Source organism: Podarcis raffonei, chromosome 5 (assembly GCF_027172205.1).
Source record: "Podarcis raffonei isolate rPodRaf1 chromosome 5, rPodRaf1.pri, whole genome shotgun sequence".
Classification (NCBI taxonomy): domain Eukaryota; kingdom Metazoa; phylum Chordata; class Lepidosauria; order Squamata; family Lacertidae; genus Podarcis; species Podarcis raffonei.
In genome coordinates, this window is record NC_070606.1 from 44,570,971 (window position 1) to 44,592,863 (window position 21,893).

Here is a 21,893-nt window from a genome sequence, read left to right on the forward strand (position 1 = left end):
ACGCAAGTAAGACACAGGTGATTATATCCAACTAAGTCATACTCAGAGCAGACCCTGTGAAATAAATAGACTTCTGCTACTTAAGCAATTGATTTCAATGAGACTCTGGGTTTTGACTAATGTTGGATAACATCCACTGAATTTAAACTCCACATCTTAACACAGTCCAACTGGGAAAGGCAGGAAGGACAGAGATTATAAAAGTACAGTGCTTTATAAATTATTTCTACAAATTCTAAAGACAGATACAGTGGTACCTCGGGTTAAGTACTTAATTCGTTCCGGAGGTCCGTTCTTAACCTGAAGCACCACTTTAGCTAATGGGGCCTCCTGCTGCTGCCGCGCCGCCGGAGCACGATTTCTGTTCTCATCCTGAAGCAAAGTTCTTAACCCGAGGTAATATTTCTGGGTTAGCAGAGTCTGTAACCTGAAGTGTATGTAACCCGAGGTACCACTGTATTGTTAAAAGCAAGAAGAAAGAGATATAGCAGAGAAATGTTTAGGAAGGTAAAGAGTAAAATCTTGAAACTTTTAGAGGAAGAAAGCAAAAAGCGGTGGGGTGGGGAATTGATGTGTAGGGAGAAGAAAAAGAAAGTGAAGAAAAATCGGCTAAGTATGAAAAGCAAGGCAAATGAAACAGAAACAAACCCCCAACACAGTTAAGCTACCTTTGTCTGATCTTAGCTTTCAGAGTCCTTTCTTAAATGGAAGAGCAACTCAGAATATATATATATATATATATAGAGAGAGAGAGAGAGAGAGAGAGAGAGGGAGAGAGGGGTTGATAGAAGCCCATAATTGTTTTGTCAAGTACACACAGGGCTCTTCAGCAAATAGATATGGAGATATCCAACAGTGTCTTTCCATCAGCAAAACTGAAAAACCTGCCTTTCCTCTCCTCCCTCATGCAGCCACCCCAATGCAGTCCCACTAAATCAGTTCTTGAGATGTGGGAGATCCTCTGGACAATATTTGAGAGGCTGAAGTGGGGCTGGAGGGCTGGAGGGAAAGAGGAAGTTCACTCGCTGAATTATCACCCACACATTGTAGGTACAATAGGCTTTATGTATAACAACAAAAGCATTATTAAAACAATGCATTTTTTTTGTTACCTGTCGGATTCAAAGTGTGCATGAAATTAACTCAACAACAGGGCTGACAGAACATACACAAGGACATGTGCTGCAAATTTTTTATGACCTAATTGTTCAACAAAAGCAATTTGCCTCTATGTGTCACATATGCTACTCATGAAACAGACACAAAACACCAATCCAACTGTGGAAGTCTCTAACACAAATTGTCTTCAGATTCCTATTAGCCTCTCTGGTTGGGAAACTTTTCCAGTGGCCCCAAACAGTTTGAAGTGGTAAAACTTAAAAACAGGAATTCTAGAAACAATCTTATGTTTTTATTAATTCACAATGGACTGAGAAGGAACCTACCAGCAGTTCACTGAGTTGTTCATAATCAAACATTTCGTTTTCGTACTGTTCTGCAAGTTCTTTGCCCAAGGCAATGGCTTCTTCCCACATCTGTTAAAAAAACAGCACACATCTGAACCTCAGTCACAGTTGCCAATCTTTTTTTAAAATCCAGTAATATATGTTGCAATTCATGGTATGTATGTTCGTATGTACATATAGCCTACCTATAAAGCAACAAAACAAGCAATGTAATAATTAAAAAACCCAATATTACATTTGAACAGATAACATAGGCAACTTTTCAGATACCTATATTCCTGCTGCCTTCTCTCTTGACCGATAAGCCAAGAGAAAGGTAAAAAATAAGATTAATTTGGTATTGTTTTTGTGAGGTCCTTGCACGAGAGGGCAAATAGGGAAAGAGATGTTGGATGCATGGCATGCAAACCTAAACATGAATGAGCACAATGGACTCTATTCCTTCACCAACATACATCACAATGCTATGCATGTCATTCAAGGAAGAGGGGGCTGCAAATACTGTTAGTTAGTTAGTTAATTAATTAATTAATATGGCTTTTTAATGGCTTCTGAAGGACAGAATCACATTCAGCTTGGCCATATTACCTATTTAGCTTAGGCATTTGTAATATAACGTAATATATGGTACCAAACACCTGGCACAACTAGATGAGAGAAATGATTGGTTCTCAGGTAAATAAACATGTGCATGCGCACACACGGACATACACAAACAATAATAGCAGCAGAGAGGGGAGATTAGAGTAGATTGGGTGGCATTGGTGTATGCTTTTTTAACCCTTCCCCCCTTGTGTAATTTCTTGATTTGTACCTCTACTAGCTGCCCCCCCCAGATACTATATAGGTTCTAAATGCTTTTATGGTATGGGGGTTTGGTTTTCAGTCTGGGTAATAATCCACAGCATGTATGAACCTTAATTTTCCTAGTACCCTGGTACAGATCCCAGCATTCATTTTTTAAAAAAATACAACCATGTGAAATTTGGTATTTATTTATTTAAATATGTAGTTTTGAAATTATTTTACCACAAAATATGGATTGTAAGCATATTTTCTCTCAAACTCCACATCTTCCAAATATATTTTATCCTAAAATATGCACTTCAATATTTTTTGAGCTATGAACTGCATCACAAACTTCACCAGCAAAACCTGAAGGATAACCAAACCACACATTTCCCTGGTAGTTGCAGTTCGTATCAGAAGACACGAAAAATAAAATCCTCCAGCATCCCTATTTGTTAACCTCATCCAAGTTACCTGCATGTTTTACTATGTTAAAAATACAAAACCCCAGAGATCTAATTACAGATCTTCTGCTATGTCACCCAACTGTGATCTAATATATTTGTTGTTAGAAGCAGCTGAAACTTATCAATGCCAAGACTGAAAGACACCGCAGCGAAGGGGAAAAAAAACTCTGGACATTCTCTGTTCCTTTCGGAACAGTGAAGAGTATTTATAGCTTTAAAAGCACACTAAGAATACGCCAAGTTCATCAATTTGCACAGAGAGCCAAAGGCTGCTACTTCTCTAAGGCACAGCACCAACTGAATAGAAAATACAATTCTTGAAAGACAACTTTATTTTCTCATTTGCAATACTAAGGCAGGGTTAAGAGCATCTTTAAAGCAGGAGTTTGTCAGCAATATGAATCTTGTTTCATAATGTAAAAAGCCATTATGCATTTTTCAAGAGATTAACAATCACTTTTCTGTCATAATAGTAATACAATTTATTCTGCTTTCCTGTTAAACAACATAACTGAGAAGTTTTAATTTCTTGACTATGCCTACACTGGAGTTTTCTCAAGAAAATAAAGTGTATATAAGGAATTGTTTGTGTGCATGAAATGTAGAAAACCTATGACCAGGAAATAAAACGATCTTCTCACTATAAGGCAGGAGAATTCCAGAGTGCTCCTGGCACAAGAGAATGGTCCCTAGAAATGTGAAACAATAGGTTGGAATCCACATGATGCTTGAGGAGATTGCTGGGAACCACATACAGGGCAATATTTAATTGTGTCTCTCAACTGAGTGAACCAGACAGAGGCTTTTCACAACCTTTCCCTTTCTCCTGCAATCTCCCTCACTGTCCAATGGGTCTAAAAACCCTCTGGAGCAGATTGGGAGCGAGGCCCTGGCAGATGCAGAAGTAAAGGGGAATCGGAAAAACCATCTCTTTCTAGCCCCCTTTTCCACGCACAAAAGTCTTCACTAGATCAAAGAGCCTTCTGTCAGTGGAAGGACACAACTGTATACAACCACAATAAAAAAATGCCATGCAGCACTGCAAAAAAATTGTTCAGCCAATCTTTTTTTTTTTAAAAAAAGTTGTCTCTAAAGTCCTGTGAAAACTCTGAATAAGTTTCCCATGTTCACTGCAGCAAATTTATTTGAGAGAGAACAGTGCAATTGTCACAAGAGCCTCTGATAACTGAAATCTATAAATATTCTTGAAGGTCAAAAATGTCCAATCTGCTGCCTCTCAGATTTCCTGCTTTGGAACTTTTCCCAGCTTTGCCTAGGACATGGCAAGTCATCTAGAGAAAAGAGAATCAGTATATAGTGCTTTGTTTGATGTACGTTTTTAAAAAACACACCCTAACAAAGGCACAAGTGAATGATGTTGGGGATACTGCAGTGAAAAAATATGCCTTCCTTTCACTGAAAAGATGAGATGTACGGTTTGTGTCTCAGGGACACAAACATTTAGCAACCCTCTTTTATGGGAATGGGTCAGCTTCCGAAAGGGAGACCTTATTTTTATATGGAGGTAACTATAATTTTAAAAGTTCACACTCAACAGTCACAGTCTTAAAAATGAAATGTGGGGTCTGGTTTCACGTGTGTGTTTTTTTTTTAAAAAGAGCTCTCAGCAGTAGAAAGGAAGTGTCCCTTTCAGTGCCACTGAAATGGTTTCAGTGGTACTGAAGTTCTACCCAATGTAATGCTAGGTTAAAATGTTATGTTTCAGAAAAGGAATATTATTTTAGAAGAATGTAAACTTCTGAAAAAAGTCAGGGTTTGAAAGATGGTTCACATTTTGTCCTGAGTTACAGGGAGCATTACCCTAGGGTTGGGCACCCTGTGAGTGTGCAGAATTTGAAAAGCTTATGGGTGCACATTTGTACATGTTCTGCACATATGTATGGCTTACCCAGTAGCAGAAGAAGAAGAAGAGGAGTTTGGATTACAAGTCTACCGCTCTTAACCACTACACCACACTGGCATAGTGGTGCTGCTCTGCTCACGTGACAACACTCTGGCTGTGTCGCTGTTTCATACTGGGATGGAGAGAGCTAAGGGCAAGGTGGTGACTAGGTCCATGTGGCATGAATGTACTGGTAGGAGTGCCAGATTGGCTCCAGACCGACCTTACTGCCACCTTGCCCTTTGCCCGCTCCATCCTAATATGCAGGAACAACTTAGATGCAAGGAGGTCAGATGAGTGGCACAGCCTCAAGCATGCCATCTGCTACTGGCCCTGCCCATGCAATGTATATACCCTACTTTCTCCACGTGGCCCCCTACACATGAAGTTGAGGCACATCTGAATGCATACGACTCCTAAGTATGAACTAGTCCTAAATCTGCACAACACACTAAATATATCTATAGAGAATAAGGCTTACATATTATTTGTTGAATTTAAAGTGGAATTTTAATGCAATTAAGGGCCAAGCTAGATGCGATGTTAACAGTGTTTTTGTGTTTTGTGGCTCACAAATATCAGGATCACAGCAGGTAGAGAATTTAACCCTCTCCTTGCCCGGCTGTGGTCCTGAAATGAACCCCTCCTCTCAAGCTTGTATTTGCATTGAAGGAAATTCTCCACTGATACCAATGACACAAGGAAATTAGATGAATTTGTTATTTCTCTTATGGTTCATAACTTAGGACTACTTAGGAACATTGGAAGCTGCCTTATGCTGAGTCATATCATTGGGCCCATCGAACCCAGTGCTGTCAATCCTGAGTAGCAACAGCTTTCCTGGGTCTGAGCAGAGATCTCTCTCAGCCTTACCAAGTGTTGCCAAGGATTGAATTTAGGACCATCTTCTAGGTGCTCGACCACTGGGCCAAGGACCCACTCAATAAATATGCTCAATAGATTTTTGTTCTGTATTATTTTATTTTTACTGCTTTTGCGATGACAAATTAAATTCTCTTATTTTGTTCTCATTGTTTATCAAGTAATTGGAAATAATGTTAATATGGATAGGCAAATTATCCTGCTACAGTATACTTGTAATTACTTGTTATCCCAGTAAAGTACAAGATGTATTTCAGTTGGTGATTAGAGAATCTCTGTAGATTTCTAATCAACACGAGCAAACGATGGAATGAAGAGCACTCTCAGGAAGTCAGTCTTTTAAACACATCTAATTTAGCTTTCTCATATTATCTATATTTGGATGTAGGATTCTCAATTGGACTTCTCAAGCAAAATGTCTATGTCTCACAAATCTAGCTGGATTTCCTGGATCACCTTCCCCAATGACAACCTCATAAAACAGCAATTAAAGTGGTCTCTCTTTTCTTACTATTTTTATGCTCTCCGATCTAGCTGTTGATAAGTGAGATTTTCTTCCTTCTTGTTAGAAAAACTTCCTAACACGCCACTCAAATCCTTATACAAGTTTACACACACACACAAAAATCTGCTTATGGTCCATTAACCTTATCCTGCAGGAAAAGTTTTGTTTAATATGCTCCTGACTAGCACTCTCAATCTGATGTTTCGTATGAAACCACTGTCACCATTTAAAGATATTCATTGGCTCCCAGTACATTTCTGAGTACAATTAGAAGTGTTGGTGCTGACCTTTAAAGCCCTAAATGGCCTCGGTCCTGTATACCTGAAGGAGCGTCTCCACCCCCATCATCCAGCCCGGACACTAAGGTCCACCGCTGAGGGCCTTCTGGCGGTTCCCTCGCTGCGAGAAGTGAGGTTACAGGGAACCAGGCAGAGGGCCTTTTCGGTAGTGGCACCTGCCCTGTGGAACGCCCTCCCAGCAGATGTCAAGACAATAAACAACTATTTTACTTTTAAAAGACAACTGAAGGAAGCCCTGTTTAGGGAAGTTTTTATGTCTGACACTGTATTGTTTTTAATATTTGGTCGGAAGCCACCCAGAGTGGCTGGGGAAACCCAGCCAGATGGGCGGGGTATTAATTAATAAATAACAACAACAACAACAACAACAAGATCAGTTCCTGGCAATGGGAGTCTTTATACTCAGGCTTAATATGTGCACTGTTCTACTAATCTCTTCCTGTTTTCCTACAGTTCAATTCTTCAGCTTCTTCCTTCCTATACATCTCATTTACAGGGTAACCAAAGCCACATCCAGCATGTTAAGCAGGGATTACAAATGGAAGGTTAATTACTTCTGAATTATCTGGAGTAAAGGTGGTTCGTTGGTGCAAGGCCTGCATATATGTAGTAGCCTTTTAGTAGAGAATTTTGAGTCTTAGTAGGAAAAGAATCACTTAAGGGAGAGCTAATGTATGCTGGAACTACATATCCACCAATACTTTGCTTTGCAGGAGCTGAGGGAGCATGTGTGGGGATGGATACATGGGGCTGCAGGGCTGCTGCCTAGCAGTTTTCCAAGCCATTTCTTCCCATCTAGGTTCAAGGAAAGACAATAATTCTGGCAGGTGGATAACAAGTTGTTTAGAAAAGGGAGAAGAATTAAATATTCCTCCTCTTGTTTGAAGAATGCCCCCTACAAATAACTGTACTTGCCTTGAAAGTTCATTACATGGTTCCAACCCACGTTTAGTTTCATAAGATGGGAAATCAGAAATAATAAACCAGACTATCTACTGTTGGGGCTGCATTTTCAGTGTTAAGAGCACAGTGTTTTTGCATAGCCACGTCAAGCCTTCCCGAATTTTACATTTTACATGATTTAAGATGATGATATAGTATGACAGGAGGGTGAAACACTGGGGAAAGGAGCGGCTTGTGGACTGTGGAAGGAGCAGGTGAATGTGAAGGGGAAAATAATTTCTCAATTGCCAGCATGATGTAGCAGTACCTTTAGTGTTAAGTGTTGTTGAGAAATACCTGACTACAGATTGCATTAGTATCTGCGTTTTCAACAACAGAGGGAATTCAGTAGCCAAACACTGATTAAACTGTGAGAAATTTAAGACTAAAATCCAGGGCATTTTCAAGATGCACATGGAAACACACACAGAAGAAGAACAGAGGCTGAGTATATCCTACCCTCTATAGCTAGCAATGCAGCCTTAAATCTTTATTCTCTATTCTACTAGTCCTTTTCTTTTGTCATTAAACTTTACTTTTAATTCTACACTTGAATTGAGCTCCCCCCGCCACAAGTTCTCTCAGTCTCAAACATATATGGCCTAGATATCAAAGACCTATGAATACATTTTACTAAAAATACAATGTCACGCCAAGTAGCCAAATGCAGCTTCACCCACAAAGGTTTTCTCCAGTCTTGGTCTGCTCTGCTCTTGCCCACTAGCTTCCAAGATGTTGCTATAAAGCCAGCAAACAGCTTTGCTATAAGCCAGCAAAAGGATGAGGAAGAGACACCAGCCCATGTGTCTAGTGCCACAGTTTTGGAAGTAAACACGCAGTCATGCCCCAATACTGTATGACCTTGAAAGGATGGAATTATCTTTCTTGCATCATCAGGACTTTTATTTTCTGGCCATAATCCCAGTGGGGAAGGTAAGGTAGTTAAAAAAGAAAACTCCACAGACCAAGTAGTGACAACTCTTTGAATTGTGCCAGGTAGTGGTTGCTTTTATTTCTGTGTGGCCAAAGGCCGATCTAGGGGAACGCAACCAGTATGGTCGCACCAGGCGCAGAGTTTCTGGGGTGCCACAACTATGAAGTTCAACAGAAGGTGAAAGGGGGGGCACTAGATTTTGGCATCACCCAGGGTGCCACTGAAATTTGAGACTCCAAGATAGACCACTGGTATGGTTCTTGTACAGGTTTTTTAAAACAAATAAATAAATAAATAAATAAATAAATAAATAAATAATATTATAAACTGCTTTGGAGTCTATTTTCAGGGTTGTAAAGCATTTCTTATATATTTAAACTATTAGCCCACAAAGTCAATACCTGACATCCCTGAGCAAAGGTGTCCCTGCACATTTAATTTTCTTTTTGGCCCATTTAAAATATACCTGTTTCCATTTACTGCCAGTGTTCCCCAGATATGGACTCAATCTGCACATATTTTTCCTGTGTACTAAGGGACATAGAACGCAAGTCAGATAATGTGAATTTTCAGTTGGAAAATTTGAGAACCTCTGTAAACAATTAGGAGCTCTAAAATTGTTCCTTGAATGCTGACAACACAGATAAGAATAGTACAGATTTTGCTTATCTTTCTAAAATGGAACCGAAAAGGATACAAAGCAAACATTCAGCAGTTCTTTAACAAACCGACATTTACTTTGCGTTTTTCATTAATACCCACAATTGGTGTTAAAACCAAAACCAGATTGTTCTACAAACAGTGTTTTTGCAAACTGTGAATTTCTCATTTTGTAGAGCCATGCATGGTGAAAGCATCGTAAACAGGTATTTTGCCTGCTGCTCATAAACAGCCAATTAGTGCCATGGTAGCAGAACTGCATAAGTCTGTATTTAAAATAAAATGGACTTTGGAGCTGGTTTTCCCTTAAAAAGCTGAAGAAATTAGAAACAGAAATGCTGCAAAAATACTGTGGTGTCCTGCTGGTTTCATAACACCCCATCACACAAGCAATGACATATTTCAAATCTGTGCCCCTCCTTTCAGCTGTTTCATGTCAAGCTTCACATGACACACTGAATACTTCTGCTGTCTCTCAAACCATTTACTGATTATTATATCCTGTTTGTATCCTGCTTTTCATCTAAAAGTCCAAGGAACTCACAATTACATTACATTAGGAAAATCCTCAGAATGAGCACTCCATTTCATAACCAGAACCACCCAGTATATTATCTTGAGTGTATAAGGCAGCTTAGATTGGCTCAGGGTCATGTTGTGAGCTTACTGACTGAGAAGGGATCTGACCATAGGTCTGTCCACTTCATGTCGATCTGCTGCACACTTGCCACTAGCAATTCCCCAAGCATATTCACAGATTTGACTTGAGCCCATCTGCACTTTAATTAGTCACAAACTAATCTCTGCAAAGAGAGCCAGTGTGCTGTAGTGGTTAGGAGCGGTGGACTCGTAATCTGGTGAACCGGGTTCGCGTCTCCACTCCTCCACATGCAGCTGATGGGTGACCTTGGGCTAGTCACACTTCTCTGAAGTCTCTCAGCCTCATTCACCTCACAGAGTGTTTGTTGTGGGGGAGGAAGGGAAAGGAGATTGTTAGCCACTTTGAGACTCCTTAGGGTAGTGATAAAGCGGGATATCAAATCCAAACTCTTCTTCTTCTATCTAAATACCTACATGTGTATGTAGGAGTGTGGGGGACTCATTCTTTGCTTCCATATACAAAACTCCTGGCACTTGTCAGTGAGGCCACCTGAGCATTCTAAACAAAAACTTGAAAAAGCTCCTTCCTCCTCTTCTTCCACCATCTTCCTTGCCCCAAAATGTATCTTGGGACAAGCAGACGTGGCTCATCACAACCCCTGAGGCAGATTTTTTTCCTTTCTGAAAATCACCTCCTGCCCCTCTGTCTGAATCCAAGAGCATTACTTCAGTATTGGGACATCATTGGACACAGCCCTTTTTTAATTGCTGTGGGAAGTCCTAAAGCTACCAGCTAGATAGAGCAACTATAATAAGGAGCTGCCAATTAGATGGCTAATTGGTCATGCCATCTTACTCTGCCCCCTGCCTTAAACTCTCATTGTTTTTACCAGTATCAGCTTATCATCAATAAATCCCTTTAGAATAAGATGTGCCTTTCCTTCCTGGTAAATTGCACACTAATCTATGCCCTTTCTGTTTATTCAACATTTTATGTATCTCCTGTCATTGTAATTAGGCTCTAGCTTCCAGTTTCTTTAAAAAAAACTTTGCAAATCTCAACTTGAGAGCTCACGGAAGGTCATTTGATGAATTCTTTCTTTGTCATTTTGGCACATTTGTAGCTTGCAATTTTGCAGTAAAAGCAATGGAACATGCTTCCTTATTACCTTGCCCTTGTCAAAATAATGGATAATTTCTTGATAGAGCTGATCTTTTAGTTGTCCTTGTGTGGCCGCCTGGTATCCATCCCTCTGTGTAAGATGCGCTGCGCATGGTTCTTCTGACCACTAAATTAAACCATGGAGAAAAAGAAGGGAATAACAGGTAAATGATGTACCTATAACTGTGCTCTATTTTAAACAAGCCCATGTGATGGATTCGTAAGTTGTTTTGTGGGTGGGAAATATGACATCAGTGTTGACACCTTGGAGTTATCACCCACTTTTGAAACCAACCAACCAACCAACCAACCACTCTTCATACATTCAGGTTAACTGATCAACCACAGACCAGAAAAGACTTTACCAACCAGAGCAGGGGCTAAATTAAAAGCTCTTTCAAATAAAATGACCTTGCATTCTTGCTCAGTGCACTCAGTTTTACATTGCAAAAGAGCCTGCAGCACTGAGTGATGTCAATATGAGTATAAAGAACTGTAAGGTGCAAAAGGAAAAGAGGCAGATGTAATGTGGGCGTATAGGGGAAAGAAAAAAGTTACGGACGGAATTACAGAAGGGGCTCATCAACATGGAACGTTCTTGTCCTCAAGAGCTTTGCAAATGGCTCCGGCCACCACAAGTTGAAAAAACTGTCAAAGGCATAGTGGATAATAGATGCCATCCAGTTAATAGAAAAAGACACCACTGACCACAGTTAACAGAATCAAACTTCTATAGACTTCAATAATGGTGTGGTTTGTGTAATGGCGGGGGGGGGGGAGAGTGGTGGTGCTTTTATCCTACTTGAAAAAGATCCTGCATTATTTTAAAATCAGCAGTGGAATAACACTATACCATTTTAAATACAGCAAGCCTGTCTGATTTATAGGTTAGAGCTAATGCTCTTTTTACTTTTTAATTAAGTCTTACATTCAGCAAGGAGAAAGCTGTTATTTTTCCAGGTATCTGACTTCAAGTAATTAACAGCAGCAAATTAAGAAACTTATCTTGATTTTGAAATTTTATAAGGCAGCAGTAGAATCATTATAAAATTGAAATTCATTACGCTTCTATGCATGATAGAGGTATTGTGTTGTAGCCTCAATTAAATAAAGAGAGGAATTCAGGAAGAGAACATGATTTGGCCTAATGTATGAAATATACTGCTATATTTTAAAACTTGCCATGTCTTATTTTTCAATTCCTCTGCTTGGAAAATGATGTGCTTAACATATCTGGTTTATAATTCAAATTTGTAATGGAAAGCCATTGAAACAGAATAAAGTGACTTTTATTTAATTTTCTGCTATTTGCCTAGAGGTTCCTAACACTGCAATCCTCAAAGCACTGACTTGCCTGCATGTGAGCTATGGGCCAGATTCAAGGGGTCAGTACTTGCGTACTAAGCTTTAAATGACCCAAGTGACTGTACCTGCTGTAATCTGGAGGAAAATGTCAACTTGTCCTCATCAGATGGAGAGACAAAGAGGATGGTGACAGAGGACAGGGCACTTTCAGTGGTGGTACCCTGTTTATTGATATTCCACTGGGAGAAATCAGGCAGTCCTCCATTCTGACCATTTTGGAGTAGAAAATCAAAACGTTTTTATCTGGCAACCTTTGCACAACTCTTGTACTGTAGGTTTTTAACTGCTGTTGTTTCACATGTGCCTTGATTTCATAGTTTTAAAATGTTTTACTATTTTATGTTCGAATCAATCCTGGGTTTACTCTTGGGAGGAAGGGTGGGATATACATGAGTAGACAAACAAACAAATTTTGAAATGTGTAGCCAACCAGCCACTTAAAAATAATGAAAGCTTAGCTTGCACAACACTCCTCAAGGTTAATATAAAGAATACAATTCTCTGTAAAGGTGCGTGGGGTCATCATTGGATCCCAATCTTATGGATGCTTAGCTGGGAGTAAACTGTACTAAACTCAGAAGGGACTGAGTTAATATGCAAAGGGTTAGGCTGCCTATCTTCATGATTTCTTTCCCTGCACATTGTATCTCTCATTAGCAATTTAAAAAACTGCACACACTTTTAATAAAAGCTCTTCAGTGACAGCTTTATCCTTTAAGTGTCACCTGAATATCATTGACATTTTCTCTCTCTTTTTTAAATAAAAGACTTACAAATCAATTTCAGAAAATATGAGTATATAAACTTGAAAATGTCTTTGTATAGGTCCTACAAATATGCTCTACACTTTTTCTACTGCTACATTAACAAGCTTTGGCTGCTATCTATTCATCCCCACCCACCATGCATCCTGTTTGCCCTATACTAAATCTTTGTACCTTTAATTTCCCCCTTTAAATATTTTCTTCTAGAAGCATCAAAATAAATCAGTGGCTACCAGTGTTCATACCAGCTATTTTTGAAATGAATTATACAAGGGCATGTTGCACATAACATTATCCCCATCAGAAAATTACTTTCACTACCATCTAGAAATATTGATGAGTTAGAAAGGGGGCTTCTGCTTCATAATTCAATATTCTACAGCACACTCCAATATCGCCAAATGTTTGGTTCTGTTCCAATAGAATGGCTTGCTAATTTCAAGATTCAAGAGACTACTGTGCTGAAGTTATGCATCTACACCTTTAACCTTCTGTTTACAACTATTTTTTTGGAAGGCCTAGTAGTCTGAAAACCTGATCTAATGTTTTGTAGGACAATGTTCTACATCTATACAGTGGTACCTCTGGTTACGTACTTAATTCGTTCCGGAGGTCTGTTCTTAACCTGAAACTGTTCTTAACCTGAAGCACAACTTTAGCTAATGGGGCCTCCTGCTGCTGCCGCGCCGCTGCTGCACGATTTCTGTTCTCATCCTGAAGCAAAGTTCTTAACCCAAGGTAATATTTCTGGGTTAGTGGAGTCTGTAACCTGAAGCGTATGTAACCTGAGGTACCACTGTACTTCTTTGATACAACTGAATGGCATATGTTTCTATTCCTTTAATTTTCTGTCTAGAACTATTCTTTCGTGAATCAATCAGTTGATCCAAACAAGTAGAAATATGGAATATTGTCTAAAGATGCACAGTATCATTTACTATAGCTTTTCAATACTAGGCAATGCCACCAATGGAGCTTGTTCTGACTCAGCACAGTTTCTTCTCCAATTTTGCAAAAAAATTCAATGAATATTACGTTTTTCTTTCTTTCTTTCTGTTTTCTGCCTTCCAAGGGTCCCAAAATTCCAAAATATGCCAAGGACAAGCAAACCCTACAACTGCTTATTTCACAACTACCTCATCACGAGATGTCTTTGTTTAACTGGAACCCAACCAAAAGGGATCCTGAGAGATTCACATTCAAAGGGCCAACTGAGCACAGGAACATAGCAAGCTGCCTTATACCTGTCAGACTAGCTCAGTACTGTTGATATTGACTGTCAGTGGCTCACAGACAGCCTTATCAGTCTGAGACTGAACCTAGGACAAGGCAGATGTTCTACTAACTGAGCTATGGCATTTGGGAACATAAAGAAACATCATCTTCGATACTGCATTCCAACTACAGTGGTACCTTGGTTTAAGAACAGCTTAAATTTATGAACAACTTGGATTAAGAATGCTGCAAAGCCGGAAGTAGGTGTTTTGGTTTGTGAACTTTGCCTTGGAATAAGAACGTGTTTGCTTCCTGTCAAGTGTGTTCCATTTGTAAATTGAGTCCCACGCTGCTATGGGAAAGCACGCCTTGGTTTAAGAACACTTTGGTTTAAGAATGACTTCCGGAACGGATTAAGTTCGTAAACCAAGGTACCACTGTATATGGCTTTGTCTGTTTGCTTATTTCTCCATGTCTACATCATGATCCAGTATTATATGGTATCTTATCAAATACAAAAGTCTGTGCACATAGGTAATTTATAAGGCTGTGTTAGTTCTGTAAGGCTGTCTTAGTGGTGCTTAGACCACTGGGGGTTTGGAATTCTTCAGAAATCTAGATGGGACAATGCTACACAAAGGCACCTTGCTGTGGAGAAAAATGTCTGAACAAATCTAGTCAAAGTATTATTTGGGCAAGGAAATAACATATACCCACTGTGAATCAATTTTCTGCCTAAACACATGCAAACTCCTCAGAGCAAAATAGTTAGAGATAACTATCACTTCTTTAAAGAACTCAAAATGTATTTACTGGAAAAATCCCCTTATGGAGAATAAACTTTTTAAAAGCAAGTTATGCTGTTCAATGTGTTTTTCCCAATTTATTGCATTTTAAAAAAATAGAAGTGAAAAGAATTTACAGAAATATACTGCTACAACTGAAGCATATTGTGCTTGTCCCATGAATGTACAATGCAAAAAGGATTGGAAAAAGTAATTATTTTGTCTTAGCAGAACATATCTAGCTTAACTAGAAACCTCCTCTGGTTCAATACGGCTCCACAAGACATCAGTCAGCAGAATGGAGGAAGGAGAAAATTTCTGGAGATTCTGCAGGCATCTGTACTGCATCAAAATTTGGTTTGGATGGTTGAGGGTCTGTTTAGAGCATCTTTTAGGGAGGAATCTCTGATAATTATCTCGCTCCCCCTTCTGCTGATGAATTCAGTATCAAAAAGATATTGAATTATCTGAATTAAGCAGTGGACAAGAGAATGGGCTGTTTCATATTTAAGTTATCGTATCAGAAGACATGTGGAAAACTCTGTCTACCACCAGAGATCTAATAGGTCAGAGGTGTTGTTAGTATTAAGAATTTGTTTATTGTATAGTTCCGCAAATGAAGATATGTCAAATAGTGATTTATTGATGATGTATTTATAATGTTTATTATATTTTTGGTCAGGATCCAGCTTTGTTGCTGGAGTAGCAGGTGTCCTTGGTGGCTGGTAAGAAAACTAGGTTGGTAGGATAACTATGACAATTCCTGGATCAATATAGCTTGACCACAGTTGTCCATGGTTTGGTAACCCCTTGCTTAGATTACTGCAACGTACCCTGTGTAGAGCTACTCTTGGGGGCTGGTCCGGAGGCTGCAATTGGTGCCGAATTCAGCAGCTGAGTTGCATGTGGGAACAAACTACTGGAAGCATGTAACACTCTGTTTGTGAGATTTGCATTGGCTGCTAATCTGCTCCCAGGCCAAGTTCAAGGTGTACGTACTAGCATATAAGGTCCTATACAGTTCAGGAGCAGGTGACTTGAGACATCAACATTTTCCTTATATACCCAGTGGATCACTGTAATCTGTGGGAGAATTGCTGTTTCAAGTTCCAAAGATCTCAGAAGACAACTCAGCGTAACTTGAAGCAGGGTTTTTATTGTTATGTGGAAGAGCATTCCTGCCGAGATAACAATAGGCACCTACTACCTGTACTTTTTGGGAACAACTGAAGATACTTTTGTTCTAACAGGCTTTCCCAGCAGGATAAATGGGTCTTTGCCTTGAGAGTCTATTTTGTATGGTTTTAGTTTAGTTTTAAATGTATCTGGTTGTTGTTTGTGGGAGAGTCTTTTTTAAAAACCTTTTTGTCCTTTTTATTGTATATTGGCTAGAGACAACTGCATAGAAGGTGATTAATATATTAATAATAAAAATAAAAAAGGTAAAGGACCCTGGATGGTTAAGTCCAGTCAAAAGCGACTATGGGGTATGGTGCTTGTCTCGCTTTTCAGGCTGAGGGAGCCGGTGTTTGTCCACAGACAGCTTTCCAGGTCATGTGGCCGGCATGACTAAACCACTACTGGCGCAACAGAACACCGTGACGGAAGCATGACTGCAAGTATATTCAAGGCTTCCTAACACAGGTGACATCTCAGTTGTTTTCTATGGAGCAGAAAAGGTTCCTGCACTCAAATCCTCCTCCTACGACTATGGTTAGACAGTTCACTAATTTCATGGTACAATCCTACACATGCTTACTCAGAAGTCAGTTCCACTGTGTCCAATAGTCCTATTTTAAGCTAAATATTCAATCTCAAAACTGTGCCCCCCCCCACTTTCTTCCCTTGTTTCAACCCCTCAGGCAACTCCAAATTCTCCTTAGTATTTTGACTTAGAAAAACAGTAAGTTCTCTAGTTCTGAATCTCATCAACACTGAGAACTGTATGGAAAGTTTCTTCACCAACCCAGGCCCTTCAAATGTTATACAGTGCTGGTAGGCGGCAGATGACAAAGCACACCTTGACTAACAATCCGCATTCATATTTTGTTTGTCCCACAAAAATGCTGCAATTCTAGACCTAAGCTTTCAATTTTTCTGAATCATTTAGTGCATTTTACAAGGGAGTGTTTCAGACTCAGCGATCTTGCAGCTTGCAAAACAAATGCTTAAAGACAGTACATCCCAACTATTATACCTTAAGCAGCTTTGCATGCAGCAGTAAAGTGTAGGCAGCTTCAGTGTAGTTATCACATTCTTTGTGCAGGTCACAAAGCTTGTACAAATACCTACAAGTAAAAAATGAAAATAAATTCTCAGTAATGTCATAAAACAAGGTCAAAGGGCTTAGCAGTTAAGATTCCTATGCTCAAATAGAATACCATATAACTGATGTACTTTAAAACTCATATTTTATTTCAACCGATCAGTATGTAGCACACAGCATGTCAAGAAACTCAACAACAAACAATAATGTACTCGTGCATTTTATAAGGTTGTAACTTCAGTGTCTATAAAACTGAAACTCTTTTTTGATAGCTTGGTGTCTGGAGATATGCAACAAAAAAGTTATGATGTTGGTATAAATGTGTGTCTTTCCTAAAATGGGCAGTTAATTTGTTGTTTCAAGAAGCCCTCCAAGAAAACCACTGGGGACTCCATAGCTAAATTGCTACCACAACTAAGGCTACAATCCTATACACTCTTCCCTGGAAATATGTCCCAGTGAACTCAATGAAACTTACTTCTGAGCAGACATGCATAGGACTGTACTGTTAAAGGGGAAAGAAATCTATTTTTTAAAAAATCACTAAAATTGCTCTTAACATATGCATGGTCAAAATGGAAACTACAAATGCATAAAAGGCTTTATCTCAAATATGTTCTATACCTTTCTGAAGATTTGCTCAAAGGAATGTAGTCAGATGGTATAAAAAACCTTTTGGTAATTAGTAGCCTATCCTGGGGATACAAGATTTTGCTACCCACCAGAGAATGGGAGAATGCAGTTGGGACAATAAAAAGTACAATAAAAATTAATGAGCAATCAGTCTAGCTGAAAAGAGAAAACAAGTAATTAAAACACCCCCCTGCACCCCTAAGCAACGAACAGAAACAATTTCAGTGGGGGGGGGGGAGACAAACAAAATAAAATAAAAGGGCCAGTATGCGAGAAGCAACAGTGCCTATGAAAGAAGAGGAGAAAGAGGAAAAATAGCTACTTAAAAGGCTGGTAGAAGGGAGAAACGTAAATTCACGTTTTATCCAGTACAGCTGTGTTTTAATTACAAAAAAACCCTGGTTGGGGCGGGGAAAATGAGAAGACAAATATAAAAGACAGGGAATCAACTAATCACTAATGCTTGGATTCTCTATTAAAAAGTAAGTTTTATTCATAACAGACCTATTGAAAGTAATGGACCTAAGTTATGTCCATCAATTTTAATGGGTCTACTCTAAGTGGGATACAAATTTAAGCGAACAAATGATTCCATTCTGGAGAAAAGTGGTGTAGAAGCAATAGACTAGACATCTATATATACCTACAATATACAATATCCTAAATATTTAAACATTTAAAAATCAACCTAATTATAAAAAAACAAGAGGAGCCACACCAATCCTAGCATTTCTCTTAACAGAACACAGACTCAGTTTTGAAGATTGTAGGAACAGTCAGAAATGCAATTGTATATTGGGCATATGAACGAAAGAACACATTTAATTAATCTTACAGACTCATGTGAGCAGAACAGATTATCTGTTCCTTTTATTAGTGCAATCCAACAGCCCTCTTGCTTTATAAGAAACACAATGTCTAATAAAGTTAGGTTTACAAACCTTATGTACATTTCTTCTCTTTCAATCTCTTTGTAGAAATTCTGGAACAAGAAAAGACATTAGAGATTTGTCAGTGAGCCATACATATATTAGGCATATTTATTATATTAGAAACTCATAGCCACGTAACATTAGCCTCAAACTGTGACATGAAACTTGCTCCTGGTTAAAGGAGCTCATACATTCTTATAACTGAAATCTGCAAATAGTACTTTACATTTCACTGCAGAGATTCAGTATTTTCAGGGTAGGGCATTTTCAAGTCATACACCATTAGCTTTTCTTGGCTTTCTAATGTACAAAACAACATAATGTGCTAAAATGAAATTTCAAATTTCAAAGTAGTTTTGGTAATAAATCATACATTCTTGAATCTAATACTTTCTTAAGTACTGGATTTAAAAAAAAAACTTGACAGGACTGTTGTGAGGATTAATGAGAAAGAAAATAACAGAGCACTTTGCATGCTTAATTTGGTAAGGAATAATTCACTTAATAAAAAGAATGCATGTTTCTCCTGCTGTCACACCTTCTAACTTTCAGTATAGCAAGAACTTGATGAACGTTTTCAACCTCGACAGACTGAGATGGAATTCAGAGTGAAATATGAAAGTGAAGTATACTTTATGCTACAGTAATTCCATCAACAACGGGCTACTCTTATGGAAAATAACAATCCTGAAGGTGGAAATTGCCTTGGAAGAAAAACCCCCAATAGTGTCATTATGAAGTACGTATTTTTTTGCTCTATAAGACTCACTTTTTCCCTCCTAAAAAGTAAGGGGAAATGTGTGTGTGTCTTATGGAGCGAATGCAGGCTGCGCAGCTATCCCAGAAGCCAGAACAGCAAGAGGGATTGCTGCTTTCACTGCGCAGCGATCCCTCTTGCTGTTCTGGCTTCTGAAATTCAGAATATTTTTTTTCTCGTTTTCCTCCTTCAAAAACTAGGTGCATCTTGTGGTCTGGTGCGTCTTATACGTTATCTCTCATTTGAGACACAATTTGCTAACAGACCAACTTAGTAAAGCCTCATGTCCACCTGCTCGCTGTATCCTTTGCATGCACTGATGTTTCTTCTGCACTGTACATAAGACTATGAAGATTCCTCTTCGTGTATCTAACAAAGTAGCCTGTACCTCTAAAAAGCCAGCACGCTTTAAAGGTGCCACAGAACTCTTGTCATTTTTTAATAACCAGGCTATTTTACTGAAGTTAGATTTTATCATTGGATCTTCTTTTCCTTGTATTTGTAGTGTACTTAGATGGATTATGACAGCAAACCCATGCTGCAAATGGATTAATACACTTCAGAAGTGAGGATCTGGGGAATTGAAAATAGAGGCAAACGCAACAAATACAAGTTATAGAGAAGAGCTAGAAAAATAAACCTCTTAAACTTTTCCGGTTTGATAAATTGCTCTAATTTCCTTTATAACTTTTGAAAAAGCAATGGAAGCAATCCTAGTGCCTTTAAAAACAACAACAAACCTGTAAAGTTTCCAACAGGCAGAATCTTGTCACTCTAATTCTACTCAGAAAAGCAGGCAGTCTTTTCTAAAAGCAATCCACATTTCACTCTACAGTGGTGCCTTGCAAGACGAAAAGAATCCGTTCCGCGAGTCTCTTCGTCTTGCGGTTTTTTCCGTCTTGCGAAGCAAGCCCATTAGCGGCTTAGCGGCTTAGCGCTATTACCGGCTTAGCGGTCTTAGCGGCTCAGCTGATAAGCGGCTTAGCGGCTCAGCTGATAAGCGGCTTAGTGGCTCAGCTGATAAGCAGCTTAGCGATCAGCTGTTAAGCGGCTTAGCGGATCAGCTGTTAAGCGGCTTAGCGGATCAGCTGTTAAGCAGCTTAACGGATCAGCTGATAAGCGGCTTAGCGGCTTGGGAAAAAGGGGGGGGAGGGAAAAAAACCCGCAGGAACTCGCAAGACATTTTCGTCTTGCGAAGCAAGCCCATAGGAAATTCGTTTTGCGAAGCACCTCCAAAACGGAAAACCCTTTCGTCTAGCCGGTTTTCCGTCTTGCGAGGCATTCGTCTTGCGGGGCACCACTGTACGGATCATGATCAATAGCTACTTCCAAGGACTCTCTCCCCTCCCCAAATTAAGTAATAGCACTACTACTGACGCAAAAGTTAAATAATGAGGCGGATAGCCTCTTAAACGATAGCCCAGTTTACCAACAGTACACTCATGCAGTACAAATACCAATCACAGATATAGTTTTAAACAGTAAATTGCATATTCTGCAAGTATTCCTAAGCTTATTAAAGCATCAAGTATGTCGTGAGGAAGCCCAGTGATCTAAACTTTGATTATCAAACTTTTCTGAACACCTAAGTTCATCTCGCGTCCTCATCCTTAGATAAAAGCTTTCATATTTATCTGCATTTCTGAACATTTGGGCCACACTGATTGTAAAATTGTGCAAATCCGCTTTTGATTTTTTAAAAAAATAATGAATAGCTCTGGTCAAACATCATAACAGTTCTATTTTTCCTATGTGCATCTAATTTCATGACGTTTCTCTTTAAAATTGGTTGTGGTTGTTCTTAACTTGCTAAAATAGTAAAAGGTATGTTTCCTAGCAAGACCCCACTGTTACATTTACAAATTCAGCAGCCACTCTGAATTCAGCCAGTTTATTTCTTCTCACTCACCAGCACATTGACAGTACAGCTCATGCGGTTTTCCTTGTTTTCATCATGCATAATGGTTCTGTAATCCAGAAGTCTCTCCATCAAGCGAACCACAAGTTTAACAAAATTTTCACCATTTTTGGCAAGGTACTTATGTTTTCTACAGTGTTCCAGGAGACTGAAAATATAATTACAAAAACATCGTTAATCACACTCGGGAGCAGGCACTTGACTAAGGTGTAATTTTAAATATTTTGTATCATTAACATATTTTAATTATTCCTAGGCTCCAAAGTTCATTATAATCTTATTGGTATCTCTCTCGACTATGTTCTAAGACAAATCCCACTGCTAAACCAACACTTACATTTTGTCAAATAACACTTTATACTGTTCATCTCCTCTGCCTCCTTCTACTTCATGATCCAGCTTTGTGATGATCTCATTTTCAAACTACAATTAAATAGAACAAACGTAAATAATCAGCACACAGCAAATATTTCATTTTATTACTGTAGAAATCAATGGGTCATAGATTTGTTAAAGCTCACAACAAGATATATGACCACTGTTTTTCAGCTTGATTGGCTTTTAACAGTTTGAGATCTCTCATATTAGGCCATGTGTAATGATCTGTTGCCCTATGAGGATCTTTCAATTCAGAAAATACTTGGTCATG

General features: G+C 38.9%; 1 protein-coding gene across 2 annotated transcripts in view; it reads right to left on the reverse strand.

The window, feature by feature from the left end:
• Positions 1-21,893, reverse strand: part of DOCK1 (dedicator of cytokinesis 1) — a 346,150-nt gene that overhangs the window by 40,645 nt on the left and 283,612 nt on the right. For both annotated transcript variants that reach the window (XM_053388897.1, XM_053388898.1), the window contains 6 exons: positions 21,582-21,667; positions 21,236-21,392; positions 18,579-18,619; positions 16,936-17,026; positions 10,617-10,736; positions 1,446-1,535 (listed from right to left, as the gene is read on the reverse strand). In XM_053388897.1, coding sequence (XP_053244872.1) covers positions 1,446-1,535; positions 10,617-10,736; positions 16,936-17,026; positions 18,579-18,619; positions 21,236-21,392; positions 21,582-21,667 — 585 coding nt within the window. The remainder of the gene's footprint in view (positions 1-1,445; positions 1,536-10,616; positions 10,737-16,935; positions 17,027-18,578; positions 18,620-21,235; positions 21,393-21,581; positions 21,668-21,893) is intronic.